The sequence below is a fragment of the Hypomesus transpacificus genome, chromosome 18 (genome assembly GCF_021917145.1).
Source record: "Hypomesus transpacificus isolate Combined female chromosome 18, fHypTra1, whole genome shotgun sequence".
NCBI classification, from domain to species: Eukaryota; Metazoa; Chordata; class Actinopteri; order Osmeriformes; family Osmeridae; genus Hypomesus; species Hypomesus transpacificus.
In genome coordinates, this window is record NC_061077.1 from 7,815,097 (window position 1) to 7,834,019 (window position 18,923).

Here is an 18,923-nt window from a genome sequence, read left to right on the forward strand (position 1 = left end):
AGCTTGATGCTGTCCTCAAATCCCACCTCCATCATCTCATAATGCAGGCCTTAGAGATAGCCATCTGCATACTGTATTCATAATCAAGGCAGCTCACACTGGCTTTGTAGACATGGCAGTGCAGAAGACTTTGAATGGAGGCGTTGTGAAGATTGCTGAATAATGACACTTAATTTATTATTAAATTGTGATGCACTTAATTCATATGCAGGATTTGTAATAGTGAAATAGAATAAATATGCTTTGAGAAAATACTTATCAGTTTTAGAAAAAGGACTTGCCATTGGGGTGTGATATTTCATGTGATATTCTAGAAACCACATATAATTCTGAATATTTATTTAAACACAGACATCTGTGATAAGAAGAATCAATCAAAAATAATTTTCAATGATTTGTTCATCTGCATATTGCTTTTCTTTAAATGCAACCTTGTCTTCCATATTGTTATAATTTTCAACCTATATATGCTTTTATATTTTAATTGAATTGAAATGTTTATTGTTTTTTGTATCAGCAGTGCATTGACAGGTCAGGGTGAGAGAGAGTGTGTGTGTGTGAGAGAGAGAGAGAGAGAGAGAGAGAGAGAGAGAGAGAGAGAGAGAGAGAGAGCGAGAGAGAGAGAGAGAGAGAGAGAGAGAGAGAGAGAGAAGAGAGAGAACAGAAAGAAAGAAAGAAAGAAAGAAAGAAAGAAAGAAAGAAAGAGAGAAAGAGAGAGAGAGAAAGCTGGCCTTCGTCTGAGAGCGTGACCAGTGGATGAGCCTCGTTCATGCGTCTCCCTGCGTGCCACTCCCACATCGCTATGAACTGTGAGCAGGACTTTGGGGACGGGGGCTTGGGCGTCACCCTCACACTCCGACTACTCATGCACGGCAAGGTAGCGTACATTTAGCAATCATTTAACTGTTTGTGTGTGAATGACAAAGCCAAAGTTTACAGTTTACTGCCCAGGTTTTTTTAATCAATTGCTGTTGTATTTAACCTGGTCTTGTTTATCCTGGAACTGTTTTGGTTAAATGTGTATAATTGGTTTTAACTCACATAAATGTCATGAAAGCAGAGCTGTCAAATACAATAAGTTTTTATTTTTTCTATTTGCAAATGTGTATTTTCTCAAATAAATTTAACTCAATTATCTCATTGTAGGAGGTTGGCAGCATCATTGGAAAGGTAAGAATTATTTTCTTCAGTTACTTCACAAAAATACCGAATTATAATCCCTTCTAAACACACAGTCCCTAAGATTGCCTTTTGAATGGATGCATAATATGTCTATGTGGATTTATCGTCCTACTCCAAGTCTTTCTGCTCTGTTGTGAAATCTACACCAAACGCCTGACAAACTGTTTGTGTTCCATATTTCCCCATCCTAAATGTAATTGGCTAAAACCAAACCTCTTAAGACCGTCCACATCCCCTAATGCAGTACAGTAATCCATCACACAGCAACATTAGTGCTTTGACTGCAAAGCTCCTGCTGAAACTCTGCTCCAAAGGCATATTACTGCTGGCTCCCTGTGAGCAGTTTTATGTCTGTTAGGAGAAGGTGGGCTGCTCTCTACACACTCACTAGCTCCCATTAGACTTGCCACATCTAACAAAACCCAAGCAGAGGAGGAAAGGGGGAGCGGAGAGGGATAAACAAGGAGGGAGACAAGGGGCTTTAAGTTGGAAATGGGAAACCTGAAGTGGAAGTGAATAAGAGTGAAAGTGAGGACCAAAGATGTACAGTTGTGTTAGAGATACAAGATAGACGGCAAGATAAAAGAAGGAGAGCGAAAGAGAGAAAGATGCTGAATGTGGTATACGCTTGGCAGAGACAGACCTGTAACCAGGCAGTTGATCTACAACAGTCTTCTTAATAACTCTTCCCCTCCACCAGTCTCTCCCTCTCCTCCTCTCTCACTTCCGCTCTCCCTCTTTCTGTCCTCATTTCACCCTCTATTTCCTCATCTCTCACTCCAGCTTTTCCCCATCTCTCTCTCTCTTCTTTCTCCCCCTCCCTCTCCTCATGTCGTTTCAGTCTCATCTCTTCCTGTCTCTTTCCTCACCTCACCTCCCTCTCTCTTCTCATCTCTTCCTCTCTCCTCAGATGCCCGTCTCTCTTTATCTTGCTCCCTTTCTCACCATCTCTCACTCTGGCCTGTCCTCATTTTTCCATTTTCTCATCTCATCTCTCCCTCCCTCTCTCTTTATCTCCTTCTCCAGCCACATCTCATATCCTCACCAAAACAAGAACAGCCCAAACCAGTGTTCACTCTTATCCCAAACTGCAGTTAGTTCACAATTGCATTGCTGCTAATATAAAAAAAACATAGTAACATGGTCCACCAGACAGCAGGATTACTCAGTGCTAGTAGTTGTCATGTGTGAAGGTGTGAATTGGAATGATCGTGAGGAAGATGATAGGTATGAGCCAAGAGGAGAGTGACAGATGGAGAGACAATCTAAACCTGGCAGAGGATGACACAGAGGTGTGACTTCATCCTGACTGGGAGCTGTCCACACACACAGACGTAAATGCATGCATACAAACGTACACACACGAGCCACGTCTCACGGATAGAGGCACAAGGACAGATGAGAGTTTGAAGTGCAATACAGTAAATGGTGGAAGGTGATAGCCTGTAGAGCTGGGCTACACTGTACAGTAGATGGATACGTTTTAAATGTTCTTATCTGATTATGAACATGCATTCTTTTATAATCGGGGGGGGAGGGGGGGGGGTCCAATTGAATGTATTTTAAAGTGTAAATGATATAATTCTGGATTGAAGGACAATGTTAAGGGCAAATCCTTGAACCAAAGCACACCACTCAGGCCTCTTCACAGCTGTCCCTCCTCTTCTCTTCTGCAGAAAGGCGAGACGGTGAAGAGAATACGAGAGGAGGTACGTTATCTGCTTCTGATGTCCAGCTCCCATCATGCCAACATACATGATCATCTCAATGCATGCAGTGTGTTGTGTCACGTCAAAATGCAGTGTGTGTGAATGTATAGCCACATGTGGCTAGAGGACAGTCAGTGCTATGTTTCGTCAGCATAGGTTTTCTTTCTCCTTTGTGCTTTTGTCCAGTGCATCTTATAACTGTTTGGTCAGAGCTCAGATAATGTAATCAAATGGAGACACACTCTAATATTGGTAAAAGTGCTGGGTAGACAGTTCTATAAATATTAAAGCTTCGACTCCTCTTCAGCCAGGATGTTTGGAAGCTGGCAGTCTAAATAGCATACTGAACAGGTACAGTCTGACCTACCTATTGGGAAACAGTGACTTCTTCTCTTTCAATTAGTCTTTTTTGTCTCAACTTTTTCATGTCCTTGCCTCAACCATCTCTGTCTCTCTGTATCTGTCTCTCTCCCTTGCACACACACACACACACACACACACACACACACACACACACACACACACACACACACACACACACACACACACACACACACACACACACACAATCTCTCGATATGTGTCCCTTTCTCTCTCCATCCTGTGTCTTTCCTATAACTGTATTTGTCGCTCATAAACCTCAAGGGAGTAGTTGAGCTTCATTAACTCTTTGTATAAAAAAGTAATTAGCTTGCCATTGTTATGGTCCATTCTCTCCCCTATGTCTCCTGGAGCACAGCGGTTATGTTAGTGCTTTATGAAGCCGAAGGATAAACAGAGAGATAGTACGACTGTGAGTGTGTGACCCTGCAGAGACCTACAATAAATCAGCCACAAAAACCAGTCACCCATGATGATCACCAAGCCATGCTCCCAACCGGTCTGTCAGTCCATGAGTCAGTCAGTCCTGTGTTGGTTCCTCTCCAGGCATGTGGCTGTGTAGTCATGGAGGGAGCATGACTCAGTGCCATGACCACAGGGAAGATCAGGGAGGTCAGAGGACTGTCCTGCTTTTCCTAATGTGACTCCGGGGGCTCTGTAGAGACATAAAGGATGTGTTGTGCAACGATACGGCATTGAGCAAGGAAGGACAGTTACAGATATTATGTCTCTGTCATCTGCATATGAAAAGTTGTGGATGATCTAGTCTCTCTAAGATTAAGCTTTTTCATCTACAAGCCCTGATCTAGAGTCATAGTACTCCACCCCCCCCCCCCCCCACCCCCAATCTACCCACAACAAACAGGGGATGAATACCTGCCTGACCCAGGACCAGTTGATAGAGGTGACTTTGACCTGGTGACTTGTTTGTTTCCCTCCACAGAGCAGTGCCCGGGTGAACATTTCTGAGGGCTCCTGTCCAGAGAGGATCATCACCATCACCGGCTCCACAGACTGTGTCTTCAGGGCCTTCACAATGATCACATACAAACTGGAGGAGGTAACTTACTCCGAAAATATAACAATCACATCAAACAACAACTGCCCATTGTAGATGTGGAATATGTTGTTGTTGTAACACTTGAGATTGTAACTTAGAACCATAGCATAGTGTAAGAAACAGCAACCTCTTTGAGATGAAACATTCGGAGGTAGGGGGTAAAGGACAAAGATTTAGTTACTGCAATGACAGCCATGCAGAAAAGGACATTTCCCATGAACATCATTAAGAGATAGCCCTTTCCAACCAATCTTGATGATTGTTCCCTTGTCACTACTTGAGCTCCTGGGCCAGATTGGACTTGGTATGGAACAAGCTGTGATTGGTCAATTCTCCTGCTAGTGGTCTTACCCCCACTGAGTCATGTGATGGTGTGTCAGAGCGTTCTGTGTAGGGTCGTTCTGGCTCCCATTTTGGATATTGCAGGGAGAACATTGACACACTGATGCATCCATTAGTCCTTTCTGCTATACACTGTGGGCTTGCTATACAATATCTTGCTACATTCGGCTAGGCTTTTAGGTGGCTTGAGTGGCTTCATGTATGTTACAAACAATATGTCATTTAGCATCCCTCCTCCTGCACACTTGAAAAAACAGCAGATGAAAATATGTTAACATGACAATGAATAACCCAGAGGAATTTTGTGCGAGCGATAACCTAGGTTGGCTGATGAGATGCAGAGAACAGGTATGCATCATGCCTAAAACCATCATAATTTAGGATGACCTTCCTATCCACCAGTGAATGTGTTCATATAGCTCAATAAGACATGCACTGAGAGCAGACTGCAGCTCGCAGGCAGACACTCCCCACTCAGTTCTATAGCTGTCAGTAAACACGCGCCTGGCTGGGAGCACGGAGCAGCATTCATTAAAGATCTTAGGCTCTCACCTCTTGCCAACCCTACCTTCAGCTGAAACTCCGAGTTGTCATGGCAACAGGTTGGCTGACCTACAGCGCGGTACTCCCATCATGCCAGAACGGTATGTGTCTGACATCTTAATTAACAGCAAGGAGAGAGGGAAAACATGATTGGGTAATTGACAGACTTTGTGTAGTCCTTACTCACTGATGGAGACACTGAGCCTATCTGGTGATGATCAGAATCCATCACTTATCATCCCTCACTTGATAAAAAATCTAGCCTATTATTCAATAGCATGGCTGAACTGCAGTTATCTACATGAGAGCACAGGCGGAGATAAGACTCTGGTATTATTTCAATCTCAAAGACCTGGTGTTCCTGGCTCAGGAGTATCATGTACTTGACTTGTTGCTCCCAGGAAGGTAGATCGCATAATTTAGGGCACTTAGTCATTCTTTATTGATGTTTTATCGTTCTACCCACAGCATACATTGGGGATTAAGCTAGGCTCTTTCTTTTGTGTCACTGCTGCTTGTGTAACCCACGGTCTGATTTCTGCCAGTTTGCTTGGAGAGTGTCTCGGTGTGAAGATGGGGCTGGGGTAGGAGCGGGACGTTCACAGTTGTTAAGATATGGTGCATATTTTTAGATCAAATCTTGGATGTGACGCCCAGAGCCCTGTGATCCTACTGACGAGCTACGTGCTCCTCATATAATGAGACGAGACACCACCAGCCTGATCCACCTCCCTAAATATAGACACTGTGGAGAAAGGCAGCGTCATAGCCACATCAAAATATGGGGCTTTTAAACTTCAACTACAGAACTGTTGGAGAAGTAAATGTTTTTTTTTTTCCCTCACAAGACAAATCCCCTGGGGGCCCCTCTCTAAAGTATGTGAAATTATTCTTACGGCTCGCCTCCTAACACATTCTGTTTGAAAACCATGCAGTATGATTTCCATTTTGCTGAGGAGCAGGGTGGGAGAGGCACACGCTAGTATTCAACCCAAGGTGTTGGGATGCGCGCTGATGGGCAGAAAGACAGTGAGCAGGATCATTTACATTTCAAAGGCTAACTGAGCCTGACTATTCATCAATTAACATCGCAATCCCTCCCAAGGCAGAGAGAGGAGAAGGGTGTTTACTACCTGGTCAATTGAATGAAAACAGGAGAGCCCGTCTAAATAATGTCTTGGCTTTTTGGCTTTACCCGTCATGACCTCTCAAGGGCCCTATTTCTGCCAAGTCGTTTACTGTGGGTTCATGGATCTGTTTATGTTTTCTTTCTGCAGGACCTGACCACCCTGGTAGCCAATGGCACTATCAGCTCCAAGCCCCCGGTCACCCTGCGCCTGGTCATTCCTGCCAGCCAGTGTGGCTCTCTCATTGGCAAGGGAGGGACCAAGATCAAGGAGATCAGAGAGGTAAGCATAACAACAGAGCATCTCCATTAGGCAAGTACCATCTACACACAGAACAACTCCATCCACTGTCCCATTGTACTGAGTATGGGACCTTGTTTATGGCAGAAGAATGTATCCAAGCTTGGTCAACCTGGCGCACAGTATACCCTTACCATCCTAGACTGACTATCACATTAGTGTCACTGTCCACTTTTTAGTTCTACCTTTAGAAAATTCCGGAGATGAGAAAGGATGTCCTTCAGATGGCTGGAGTAGAAGTATGCTCTGGTCTGATCTGTGCTGCCGACGACGACGTGTTTCATGTGTTGCCCAGTATTACAGTGTTAGATCACCTATCATGTGCAATGCGTCTACATACACACTGAACCATCGGGGAATCTTCGACTGCTTGTCTCCTTTTACATCTTCTTATCTGTCTAAGACCACATTCGATAGGATTTTGCCAAATTTACCACAAACTCAACACAATGGATCAATCTCTATTTTAAGGTCAACACAAACCAGAGATCATGGGACCATGTCATTGTTATCATGCTCTGTCATATCTCCAGAATCACACTAATCCTTCTCTAAACCCTTGTCACTGGCAGAGCACTGGAGCACAGATACAGGTGGCGGGGGATTTGCTGCCCAACTCAACTGAGAGAGGGGTGACGATATCAGGAAGTCAGGACTCGGTAATCCAGTGTGTCAAGCTCATCTGCACAGTAATCCTTGAGGTAAAGCACTGTCTGTCTCTCTCTCCTCCTCACAGAATGGCACGTGTACCTGAGACTACAGAAAATACATTCAATGCTCGGTGTATATGCTACAGTAGTAAATTACTTGAAAACCCACTTAATGTCATTAACTTCATTAAAACGTTTAGCATTGTTTAAGACTATCATTGATAGTTTTACCTTTTCACAGCAAAGACTGTTGACTCAGTGTTCAAATTGGATTGATGTCCAGTTCTGGCTAGGATACAGATAAGAGTACATTATAGCACTTTCTTGAATGTAATATTACCCTCCAAGAAGAGTGAGCTAGCTGTCTCTCTTTAAGGTGCTGTCGTGATCCTCCTCTATCCACACAGTGTTGGAACTGTTTGCTGGAGTCAATGACAAAAGTCCATGACAAAAGTTTTCCGTTGTTGGAAAGACCTTCGAACTCTTAATCGAAAATAAACTGACTTGCTGCAAAGTGTGTCCATCTTTATACAGCAGCTCTCTTGAGTAACAGGAATGGAAAAAGGGAAAACCACCTCAAACCCTTTTTCTCTCCACATGTATGTGTGCTTCACAGATCCTTTTTTGTTTTTGCATTGCAGCTGGACCTGACTGCCTAATTGCTAGTTTGATCCAGTTTTCTAGGGCTTTCTTCAAAGGCTTACAAGTTTCATTAGGATTCTCCACCAGCGGGGCCTTGCTTTTGGCTCCGGGACATAAATTATGCAAAGTTATACAAAGAATCTGCTGTGACTGCTCTCACAGAAAAGATGCTCCAAATTCACAGACAAAAACAACACTGCATCCACTCAATACATTATACAACTTCCTGTGTGCATTGTTCCACCTATTTACATTTGAACAAGAAGCTTCCAGTGTCATTGTGACATTGCTCTTGCTCCTGTGCCAGTGAGGTTCATATTTCTGTGGATGTGACATATCCAAGGAGAACAAGTGCTGATGTGTCCTGCCAACCATAAAGATTGAATTCCCCAGTGTAATGGTTGAATGGTTCAATGAATGACTAACATCAACTCGTAAAAAAGATCATTGTTGTTGTATTTTTATCTGCCTAATAGTTCAACTCAATTTGCTCCACTCGTTTCACTCTTGCACAATTACTGTCGAACTTACGTGACATTAGGAAAAGGTATTGTACCGTAACTTGACTTTCTCATCAACCTGCTCTCCTGTTCCATTTGTGTTGATAAAAATATATCTCACAATCCCAGACCCCTTGTCCTATTTTTGACTCCTCAGTCTCCCCCAAAGGGTGCCACCATCCCCTACCGGCCCAACCCCTCCCCTGGAGCACTCCTCATCTCTGGGAATCAGGTGAGCAGGAGAAATGTGACCTCCATAATCCTGTAGAAGTGATCTAAGCACACTATATAGACCATGTCAACCTCCACTGGGAGATGCAGTCCAGGTGGTCAGTGAGACACTTGGGCTACTCCTTGTTTGGAGGTATAAGTTCGTAGCAGTAGCTTGTGGCTACCCACAGTGGGAAGATAAGACACTTGAAGGAAAGTAGGGCTGGGATATGGAAGGGCTTCTGGGTGAGCGAGATATCAAGCTGTCTATGGAGTAAGACACCCGATTAGCCTGTGGGTCGAGACCTAGTTTGAACTGTGTCCAGCAGAGGCTGTTTGGTGTCACTGCCTGCTACCTCAGCACAGCACTGTCTGACACTAGCTGCCAATTTATGATGAGGTATTGTGCTGTGATAGTACTTATAATAAGCTATCAAATTAAAGTCTAGGATGAGGCTATGGTCCTGGGAAGATGAAGGGCTTTAATGAATGCTATGTTGTGAGAAGGATGTTTGTGCAATTTGTCGGAGGAGAGAAATGAAGTGGAATTGGAAGCCCACTGGCGGTGACTCATACTCTAAGCCTGTTAAGTGTGTTTGAGAGAATTAGACATGCAGCTTCAAGGACCTCTCGGACCACATTTGATCTTTAATAGTCAGTACCACAGCAGGAAAAGAAACTGGGATGGGTATTTCTAAATGAAGAGGAATGGGTTTTTTGGACCAAAAATGTTTAGAAATAAAGTACAATATATTTTTGGTTAGCATCCCGTATCAAATGGTATGATTTTGGTTTTATCAACCATTTGATCTTGGTATTCATGCTTGATTAAATTGCTATGTCCAGAAAAGTGTTCCCATATTATTTATGTTGGGATTGAGTTGTGATAGCTCTTCCTTTGTTTTCTGTCATGTTCAGGTGTTTGAAGCAGCTGACTTTGCCCCCCAGCCCTTGTACTCTGTCAGTCAGGGGGGTCTGGACCTCCAGCAGGTGAGCTGGACACAGGAAATGTCAACACCACTTAGATATGGCGGAGACAGTGCATCATGAAAAGTCTGATTGGATCACGTCATTTCACACAGTAGATACAGGATCTTCAGTAACTATGTTGCAGTTACACTGTAGAGATAAGGAGCATTCCCGAGGGCGAATCTACTGTATACATCAAAAGGGCAGCTGAAGTTACTTGTTTGTTTTTATTTACCTGCTGAGAGCACTGATTGAGATCTCCTATGTGTGAACCTGTACAGTCAAACTGTGTGCCCATGTAATTTAAAACATATCCTCTATGACCACAACATGCTTACACTGTTACTACAGCTATTATTATGTAGTTGCATGGTTCATGTGAACACTTAAGATAATGTGTTACCAATCTACGTAACTCTTTTGGAAGATTACAGAAGCCAACATAAAGCAAATGTGGCCACAGGGGAATACTAAGTGCACGGTATAGTAGGTGTAGGGGAGTGAGCTTTTTATAGCTTTGGGGGTGAGGTTAGTGTTGTGGCATGTCGACAATTACACAGTCAATCACTGGGATGGGATGTACAAAAACAACAGCTGAAGCAATAAGCTGTGCCCATTGTTCTAGTAGTCATCATGGATATCTCTGGCAGACACAAGATAATACCATCCACTACTACACATCGACGTCAAGTCAACCCTCCCTCAGTTCACACTTTACGCTATTATGAAAACACTGTATGAAAACATTAATACATATAGCACATGGAGGAATACGTGACATTTTTCCACAGTTTACATTGAAGAAATACAAGCAAGTCAATTTACATTGATCACAACCACCAGGACCAGATACAACAATTTGAAGGTTACTGATTATCTTGCTGTACATTTTGGTCTCTGGTATAAAAATTACTGCAAGCCCCTTCCAATAGTGAATAATGTGTCTTCCAGGTCTTTGTTTTAGGCTTATGGATACCTTACTGGGATCAGCTTGCAATCCTACCCAGCTGATAGCCATGCTATGACCTGGTGATGCTAGCCAGACTGCTGGCGGCAGTCAGAATTGAGTTTAGCTAAGTGCTGTCTGGCATGTTAGTGTTAGGAGGAGACTGCCCGAGCGTTGCTAATGAGGGGAGGGGGGGGGGCAAGAAAGATAGATGGTGGATATACTGTATCAGATGGATAAAAAGAGAGAATTATATAGAAAGAGTGGATATGGATGTGATGAGGCTTGAAGTGTTTGTGTGTGGGAGGGAGGGAGGGAGGCTTGAAGATATTTCAGGTGACACGTTAAAGAGTACGGAGTTTTGTTAAAGAGACCCCTGCTGTGAAAACTGAAGTCTCCTGCTGATGTCCAATCTGTGCTGGAAAACACCCACGTTAAAGCTTGCTCAATGTGGCGTTCTGCGAAGTAGCTGCTGGATACCCAGAACACTTTAGATCCACAAAAGCATTATGCTTTTGCTGAAAAACGGTGTTTAAGACAAACACACAGATGGACGATGTTGATATTGTACTGTTTTAAAGTAATTGAAGCGACCTTCTTCTTTACAGGCTTACACTGTACAAAACCAATATGGCATTCCACATTCAGAGGTAAGGTGTTTCACCTAGTGTTTAATACTTATTTACATGAACTATAGTCACAATGGCAAACAAGGCATGCCACTTAAACAATGCTTATTTCAAGTGTTATAATATTCCTGCTGGTAACATAAACAACATCCTCTCTCCATGGACAGTTGGCCAAGCTTCATCAGCTGTCGATGCAACAGAACATGAGTCCTCTGGCCCAGCCGCCCTCCACTGGCCTACCGGGTATGTGTGAGTGTGAGTAGCCATGGTCATGGTCATAGCCAACAGGCATTTATATTTTTATACATTTGGTTGAAAGAATAAGCCATTGGGAAGGTTACCGCAAATTCTCTGTGTACTATAATAACTATGATGATTTACTGACAGGGATATTACATTTGTGTTTGTTTGTTATTCGGTCTAGCAGCCAAATGAATAGATCATGTGAATAGTCTAAAGGAGAAATGGGATATGTGGAGACGAACCACTGTGTTTGTGGTTCTTCTGGCATGACTGTCTGTAGTAGTCAATGAGGAGGTCATCATTTGTGGAGCTGTTATGTGCTCGTGGCTGTGAGACCAAGCTCCCTACAATTTTCTCATTTAAATGTTCTCCATATCATCCAGGCCAAAATAAAGCTATTATGTGAAATGATGTGTTCAGATTCAGGGAACCGGGAGAACCAAAATAAAAGTGGTGGTGTGTTAAACATCAGTCCATTAAAATTGAAATTAGCTTTACTAAATCTGATTCTTTTACATTGAAGAGATTTCTTGTATAGCATGTCAAAGATGATTTGCTTGACCCTGATAACCAAAGAAAAAGATTGAACATGTGTGATGAAATAATTTGTTCTCTGACTCTAAATATATCTCTCTCTTTCTCTTCTTCTGTTTCTCTTTATCCATATCTCTTTCTCTCTCATTAGGGATAGATGCAAATGCCCAGACTTCTCAAGAGCTCCTCATTCCAAATGATGTAAGAAACTAATATAAGATATTGCGTGTTCCATTTCCACCAGTTTATCAGACAAAACTATTTTATCAAACAAACAACAGCAGAGAAAATGTACACGCGAAATGAGTGACACCAGATGTTACAGTTACAGAGCAACATGCTGGATGCTCATGACTTCTACCACAGGACTGTGAATACAGTATATTGGATAACTTAAAGAAATGCATTTGCAACAAATTAATTTTTTGAGTCAGCCTAACCCTAGCCTAACCCAAGGTTGGAAGAATTTTGAGCTGATATGGATTCCCTGGTGTTATTGTCTGGATTCCAGTTGCATTGTCTCCGAGTGACTCCCTTGAGAAGCCAGTAAATCCTCTCATGTTCCCTGACCTACTTAGAAGCTCTCTGCTGTCAAAACAGCCAATAAAAAAGAGACAAAGATCTTCTCACTCTCACCCAGCCTCCTCAGTCTGAGAGCTAAGACTGTGATGCTGAGATGCTCTGATGCTACAAGAAAACAGCCCAAATTCATCTTCCAATGATCTAGCACTGCTGCTGGGGGCCTTGATCTGGGAGCTGTAGATTGAGAATTTGCTCTCAATCCATCACATTCCTTCTCAATCTAATGGGGAACCTGACTATAGACTGTGATCCACAAGGTAGTGCTGTGATACACTGACATTTCCTCTTCGAAAGCTTTTCGAACCGTAACTCAGACTATGTATCTGGAACAAGGAGGACATTTAGAAAACCAAGGACAGACTCTTCTGTTTTGTAGAAGATATGCACACGTAGAGATACTCAACAAGACATAGTTGTAGGTTAGCGTCTGTGAAATGAGGGGTGTGTTTTGCTGCAGACTCCCTGCATACCAAAGCCACCAGCCTCTCAGAGGAATGGCACTGTTCACTGCCGTACATGACAAGGACAGCTGCAAACTAAGCTCCAGCCATTGTTCCAGAGACCTACAGCCATGGAGCCCCCCTTCAGACACACACACACACACACAGAGGCCTGGCCAGACCACAGACATCGCACCGGTGCAGGAATCAGGCTCTTTATTCTCACAGCTCCAGTAGACTAACAATACAGAGAGAGTAGAGAGGAGGTATTCAAGAGCTGCTTACGCACAGTCAGCACTATACTGTGCATCTGCACAGGCAAGATTTAGCCAGAAGAAAAATGGTGACAATCCCACTACACCATTCCTCTTCCTGTGTCCTTTTAAATGGCTGGTTCAGCAAGAATTCCTACAATATGTGGGCCAGTTAAAGTAGAAGTCCAGGCAAAGCATATGTGCACTGCTTGCTGCTTAGTACCAGTAATCAGGGTCAGGTGAATCTGCTGCATCTCCAAAATCACTGATGAGTATTTACGTCACACAACATGGAATAGACCTCTCCGCCCATGCCACGCACCTGCCCGTGACAACTGGGTGCTTACACTGTCACCTATTGAAGGGCATTGTTCTTCATACAGTATGAAGCAGTGAAGCCGTCCAGTGGTTTTGATGATTAAAAGTAGTCGTTGACAGCTGGCGTCCATAGACAGCTGATGTGAAAGGCCAGAGGACAGTGCAGTGACTCTCTCCCCACAGGGAGATGACATTAACTTTGACCTCAGGTCTGTGGTGGTCATTGTACTCGTGAGGTGCTCTTCAGCCCAGCTTTGCTCTCAGCCTAGTGTTGGAATAATCTGCAGAGCCAATAATAGCCAGGCAGACCAACCAGGTTGCTGGGTGACAAATTAGAAAGTGTGGAACAGGCCGCTGACTTCCCAGGATAGGAATGTGATTGTGAAGGAAAAGGACAGGAGCAAGAACAGTGCGTGTGTCTGCGCACATGCGCGTGCCAAAATGTGTGCCCACGCATGTGTGTCGACCGATGCGTCAGCCGATGTTAAGCTGCTGAAACGCACACGTACAAGAGGTACTCCATCACTGTCTAGCTCTCCCTCCATATATCTGCCCTGGTATCTGCCCCCTCTATGTGTGCCCTGCCCCCCTGCCCCCTGGCACACCTGGCTCCAGGCTCACTGATCCTGGGCCTGGGAGGATCACCTGGGCTTCAGCCTGCTAAGTACCCCATTGTTCTCCAATAGGCAGGCCTGCATGCTGAGCCAATGAAAACAGAACCATGATGATAATGCAGAAAACAAATGTGTACATCTTCTAAACTAATGTCAGCACTATGCAAGCCATCTGAATGGTATATCACGTGTTTTGAATTATTTTTCCATTACGCTTTCTATTAGAGGAAAGATTCATCTGGCTGGATTGTGTATGGGAAGTGATTTGTTTGGGAAGTCGCCACGACTGGGGGAAATCAATAACCTTTTAGCTACTCAGATTAATGAGAGGCAAATGTTCCCTCTCTCGTCTCTTTCACCAGGCCAAGGAGAGTTGCAATTAAGGAAGATAGCATGATAGATGGTCAGGCTACTGAAGACAAAACAATATGCAATATTGTGAGAGGTCTGCAGTTCACATCCAGTACTAACACAGGCCATGAAGCACATTCTCATCAAACATTTCTGCAATTCTCCCCAGTACAAATGTTTTTGATAATCACTATTTCAGTCTTTTGACCGTCAGTTTAATGTCAAGGATAGTTGTAAAGTCCTAATTTGATGTTAAATAAAACACAATATTCTATGTTTACCTATGCATCTATACACCTGTCCATCCGTCCATGCACCAACCTACCGTATCCCTCCTTGTCTCTCCCCCAGCTGATAGGCTCCATCATCGGCCGTCAGGGCACCAAGATCAATGAGATCCGGCAGGTGTCTGGGGCTCAGATCAAGATTGGCAGTCAGCTGGATGGAACAAGTGACAGACACGTCACCATCACTGGCACTCCAATCAGCATTAACCTTGCCCAGTACCTCATCACTTCCTGGTAAGGCCAGTGTCTCGTGAGTATGTTCAATCAATGAGGTTGTCATAGTCTTGGGAGATTAAATAGTTTTAACAAGGTCAGAGGTTAATTGGCATGGTGATAGGTGATAAAAGGTCAAACAGTGTTCCTTTGTTGTTGCTAAGTGGCCCAGAGGGAACCATTAAAGCCACAACTTTTAATTCTGGTCGAACATCTGCTCTGCATCGAAGCAGCCTGTTTGTTTGGGATGACATTCTGTTGTAACCACTGCCCCCGCTTCATGTCCCCTCTCTTTCTACTTCACTTCTGACCCTTTTCTGTTCCCACAGTTTAGAGACGGCCAAGTCCACAGCCCAGGCGGCCTCTATGGCTGCCCCGGTTGACCTCAACATGGCCTTCAGCCAGCCAGTCTCTCCCGCCTCCTCCCCAGCCCCCACCCTGGCAGCCATGGGCGCCTTGACCCCCACCCAGGTCCTGGGCACACCCTACGGCGCACTGCCCCTCTCTGGCCTGCTGGGGATGAAGTCTGTCCCCTTCCTGACTCTGTCCGGCCCGGCCCCTGCTGTAGCAGTCACCGCTGCCCCGTCCCACGCCACGCTGGCGGCATACACCACCAAAATCTCCTCAGCCAACTGCATCAAGAAGCCAGAGAGACAGAAGTTTGCTCCCTACTGATGCTAGCGTCTGTGTAGCCTCAGCCTCTCCACTCGCCTGGAGGGCGACATGGAGGACAGCTATTTTGTTTTCTTCCACACGCCTGATGTAGCCATACCCTCTGCCAGAGTTTCTCTTGACCTGTACCTGTTTGATGAAGCACCACAAAGAGACCGAGAGAACATTTGGACAATGGCGATTAATATAAGTTCTTCACATATATAGATGATTTGTGAGTTTCCCATGAATTTGTGGACTGCTGCAGTATCAGCCGTCACGTCATCACTGTTCTATCATTGATGAAGGGCAGCCGTCACCTCATCATTGTTCTATCACTGATGAAGGGCTGGATTCTCACCTGAGACATACGCGTGCAAGATTGGTTTACAAGCGTGCATCTTGAGTTAGAAATCGGCTCAAAGTATCTATCATACAATACGTTTATAAATTATACTCAGATGACGAATATGCTACAGTATGATGCTTTTTTACAATGTCTGTTTGCTTCTTGAAGTTTTTAAGAACATTTGTAAATGTTTGAGGAAATAGTGTATTTTAATAATTTTGTTGTGCTCTGGTACTGTATTGTACTGTTCTGTTTGTTTTGTTGGATTTCATTTGAAATGTGTAAATTGTTTGATCTTATTTATTTGTATTGTTTTGTTTATTAAAAGTCATTGTTTCCTGAAATATCTAAAGACATTTGTCTCCATAATTATACATTTGCACTCTCCGAAGGTACTGTAGGGTTAAGGAACACTGACATGTACTAATCCACAGCACCTGCAGAACTGTGACACAGATTCCAACCTAACCTCCAGAGAACAAATCAATGTCAAGCTAATGACAACACACAGTATGTAATATGTTCTTAAAACACGTGCCTTCAAAAAACGATGACAAATGATGCAATCCCAAATCTCTCCAAGCCAGGTTCTTTCTGCGTTCCCCTGTCACGAGCCACTGGGTGGCACGTCATTTCAAATGCCAGGTTTTATGAGGGATGCTTTTCACATCATTGTGCTCTTGTCCCCGAACAATAACTGCAGTGTGAGGCATCATATCCCCGGTGGAGCAGAGGGCCAAGCCTGCATTCACAAGCACGCTGCACACACAGGCACACACACAGACGGAGGCAGAACACAGTACATACATGAACACTCCAATCTACAACGCACAGTGGTGCGAGGCACCGTCAGATCCACTGATGCTGAGAGAAATGGGGGGAGGAGGGGAGGAGAGAAAAGGAGGGCATACTATACAGTGACAGCTGGGGTAGAGAGGAGACACAGCAGCACTGGAATAGGAAAGTCAGTAACTGCATCAACATGCACTACAGTATCAGGGTCCTCTGGAGAGAGAGCCCTCTTTTATTCTCACTCCTTTAGACTTCACCGTGGTAACGCAGGAAGGCCTTGAGAGCGACGAATCCTCATTGTTGTCATCTACATTGACTCGGAGGTATGCCGAAATATGACTCTTTCATGAAGCTTAGACTTTATTCATTTCAATGAAGTCTAGTGCAGAATCTGCCATGAGAGAATCATATTCTTTCTCCAGTTCTTTGTCCTGACATCATGAAAGAGCTCCTGTTAGCGTGAGGCTCAGTTGTTGTGTCCTTCTATCCTCCCGCTCGCTAACTAGAGCCAAAGAGGTTATAAAATATCTATGCAATCAATGGTCTGTATCCACATCCCTCTCTCTCTAGCTATCTTTCACTCTCTTGCTCCCTCTTTCTCACTCCTTTTGTGTATCCCACTATACACATAAATACATAAATTAGAATAATGGTAGACTGGTTTGAATACAAATACAGTTACTAAAGTATTAATAAAAAATGTATTGATTTTGTGCAAATAAATCCTGCAATACTTTTTGTAATCACTGACTAGTGACTAGTGGCACTGACTACACAAAAATGAATGGATGCAATCACTATTTGCTCATCTTTGATTAGTTGTAAGGAGGAGTCAATGTGGACATCTTTGCATAACACGATGGCATCCAGTTTTAGTCAGTCACTTGCGCCACCTACAGGATGAATTCTATATAGACACAGTGCAGACACAATTCAGCCACAAACAAGAAGCCAGGAAATTGATCAAGTAATCTGAGCAGGTTTTGACCTTTATCCCACCCCCTCTCCATCTGTCTCAATGCTCCCAGTGTCCTGTCCTGCATGCTTGTTTTGGATGTTTACTCTGTTCAAAAGGAATTCATTTTCCAGTTCTCTGAACCTAACAAGCTGTTTATTTGGGCTGAATGCAAGTTTAATAATAATCACAATGGAATTGTGTTTTAACCCATAACTGGGTTTTTTGTATAGACTTTGATGATACTTTAGCTAAGTTGTTCATGCAAAGAAGAAACAGATGGAATTAAAGAAGGCTTTCTAACTTTTTTTCCTGTCTTTGTTTCAGGCCTGTTATCCACTCAGGCACCATGAGAAACCCTAACATGTCTTACTGACACCTACACACCTACACACACTCCAGCCCTCACTTCCACCCACTCTCTCTTTCCTTGTCTCTCTTATTCATCTTTTGAACACCCATGTTGTAGCAAGGTTTCAGTAAAGAAATGTTCCCGTCTAAATAAAATGTGTGGTGTCAGAGCAGTACATATTTTTATAACAACCCCTTCTGTTATCCTCCACTGCACTCTAGTCAGCCAATCAAGGCTGTTATTTCTGTTTGCCAAGCAAGATCAGGAAAGGAGCAGAACAGGGCTGATAAAAGATTGTCTTTAATGTTTGGCATTGTTAATGAAGTCCATACCACAGCAGTTATGGAAGTAGGAAAACCACTTTTACAACCAAACACTGTTTGATCATGCTAACACCATATGTACAAGAAAGCACATTGAAAAGTGTATAAAGTATTTATATGTGAAGACTTTAAGTCAAGAACAATGCAGACAACCACAGTCTAATGGATTTGTCCTTTTCCAACATTGATTATAGATATTTATCAATTACACCAATTCCTGGAGTACATGTATATACACAAAACAACAAGAACATTATTATAGGGGGTCTGCAATAATTCTCAAAAATATTTCACAATACCGCTGTATGTACAAGAACAGAATTTACTTTGAAAAATTCTATTGTACCTATATTTCATCTGAGTATCATTCCACCCTACAATTACTGTCAATACTAACAACCCCTTGAAGATTTCTAATTAATTAATTTCTTCCATACAAACTCCAACATAGCCCATGCAAAACGCACCCTGCGTC

At 43.4% G+C, this 18,923-nt stretch overlaps 1 protein-coding gene across 2 annotated transcripts; it reads left to right on the forward strand.

Moving 5' to 3' along the window:
• Window positions 1-635: 635 nt before the first annotated feature.
• On the forward strand, window positions 636-16,366 carry pcbp4 (poly(rC) binding protein 4). Of its 2 annotated transcripts, none has more exons than XM_047041100.1 (13): window positions 636-877; window positions 1,147-1,170; window positions 2,859-2,891; window positions 4,216-4,332; window positions 6,495-6,626; window positions 7,217-7,345; window positions 8,594-8,668; window positions 9,565-9,636; window positions 11,170-11,211; window positions 11,358-11,445; window positions 12,119-12,168; window positions 14,878-15,047; window positions 15,356-16,366. In XM_047041100.1, the coding sequence occupies exons 1-13, from the start codon at window positions 770-772 to the stop codon at window positions 15,699-15,701; spliced, it is 1,386 nt and encodes a 461-aa protein (XP_046897056.1). In that variant the 5' UTR covers window positions 636-769; the 3' UTR covers window positions 15,702-16,366. The 2 variants fall into 2 exon arrangements, with proteins under 2 accessions (XP_046897056.1, XP_046897057.1); XM_047041101.1 differs by having other exon boundaries at window positions 652-877; window positions 11,358-11,433.
• Window positions 16,367-18,923: the final 2,557 nt, after the last annotated feature.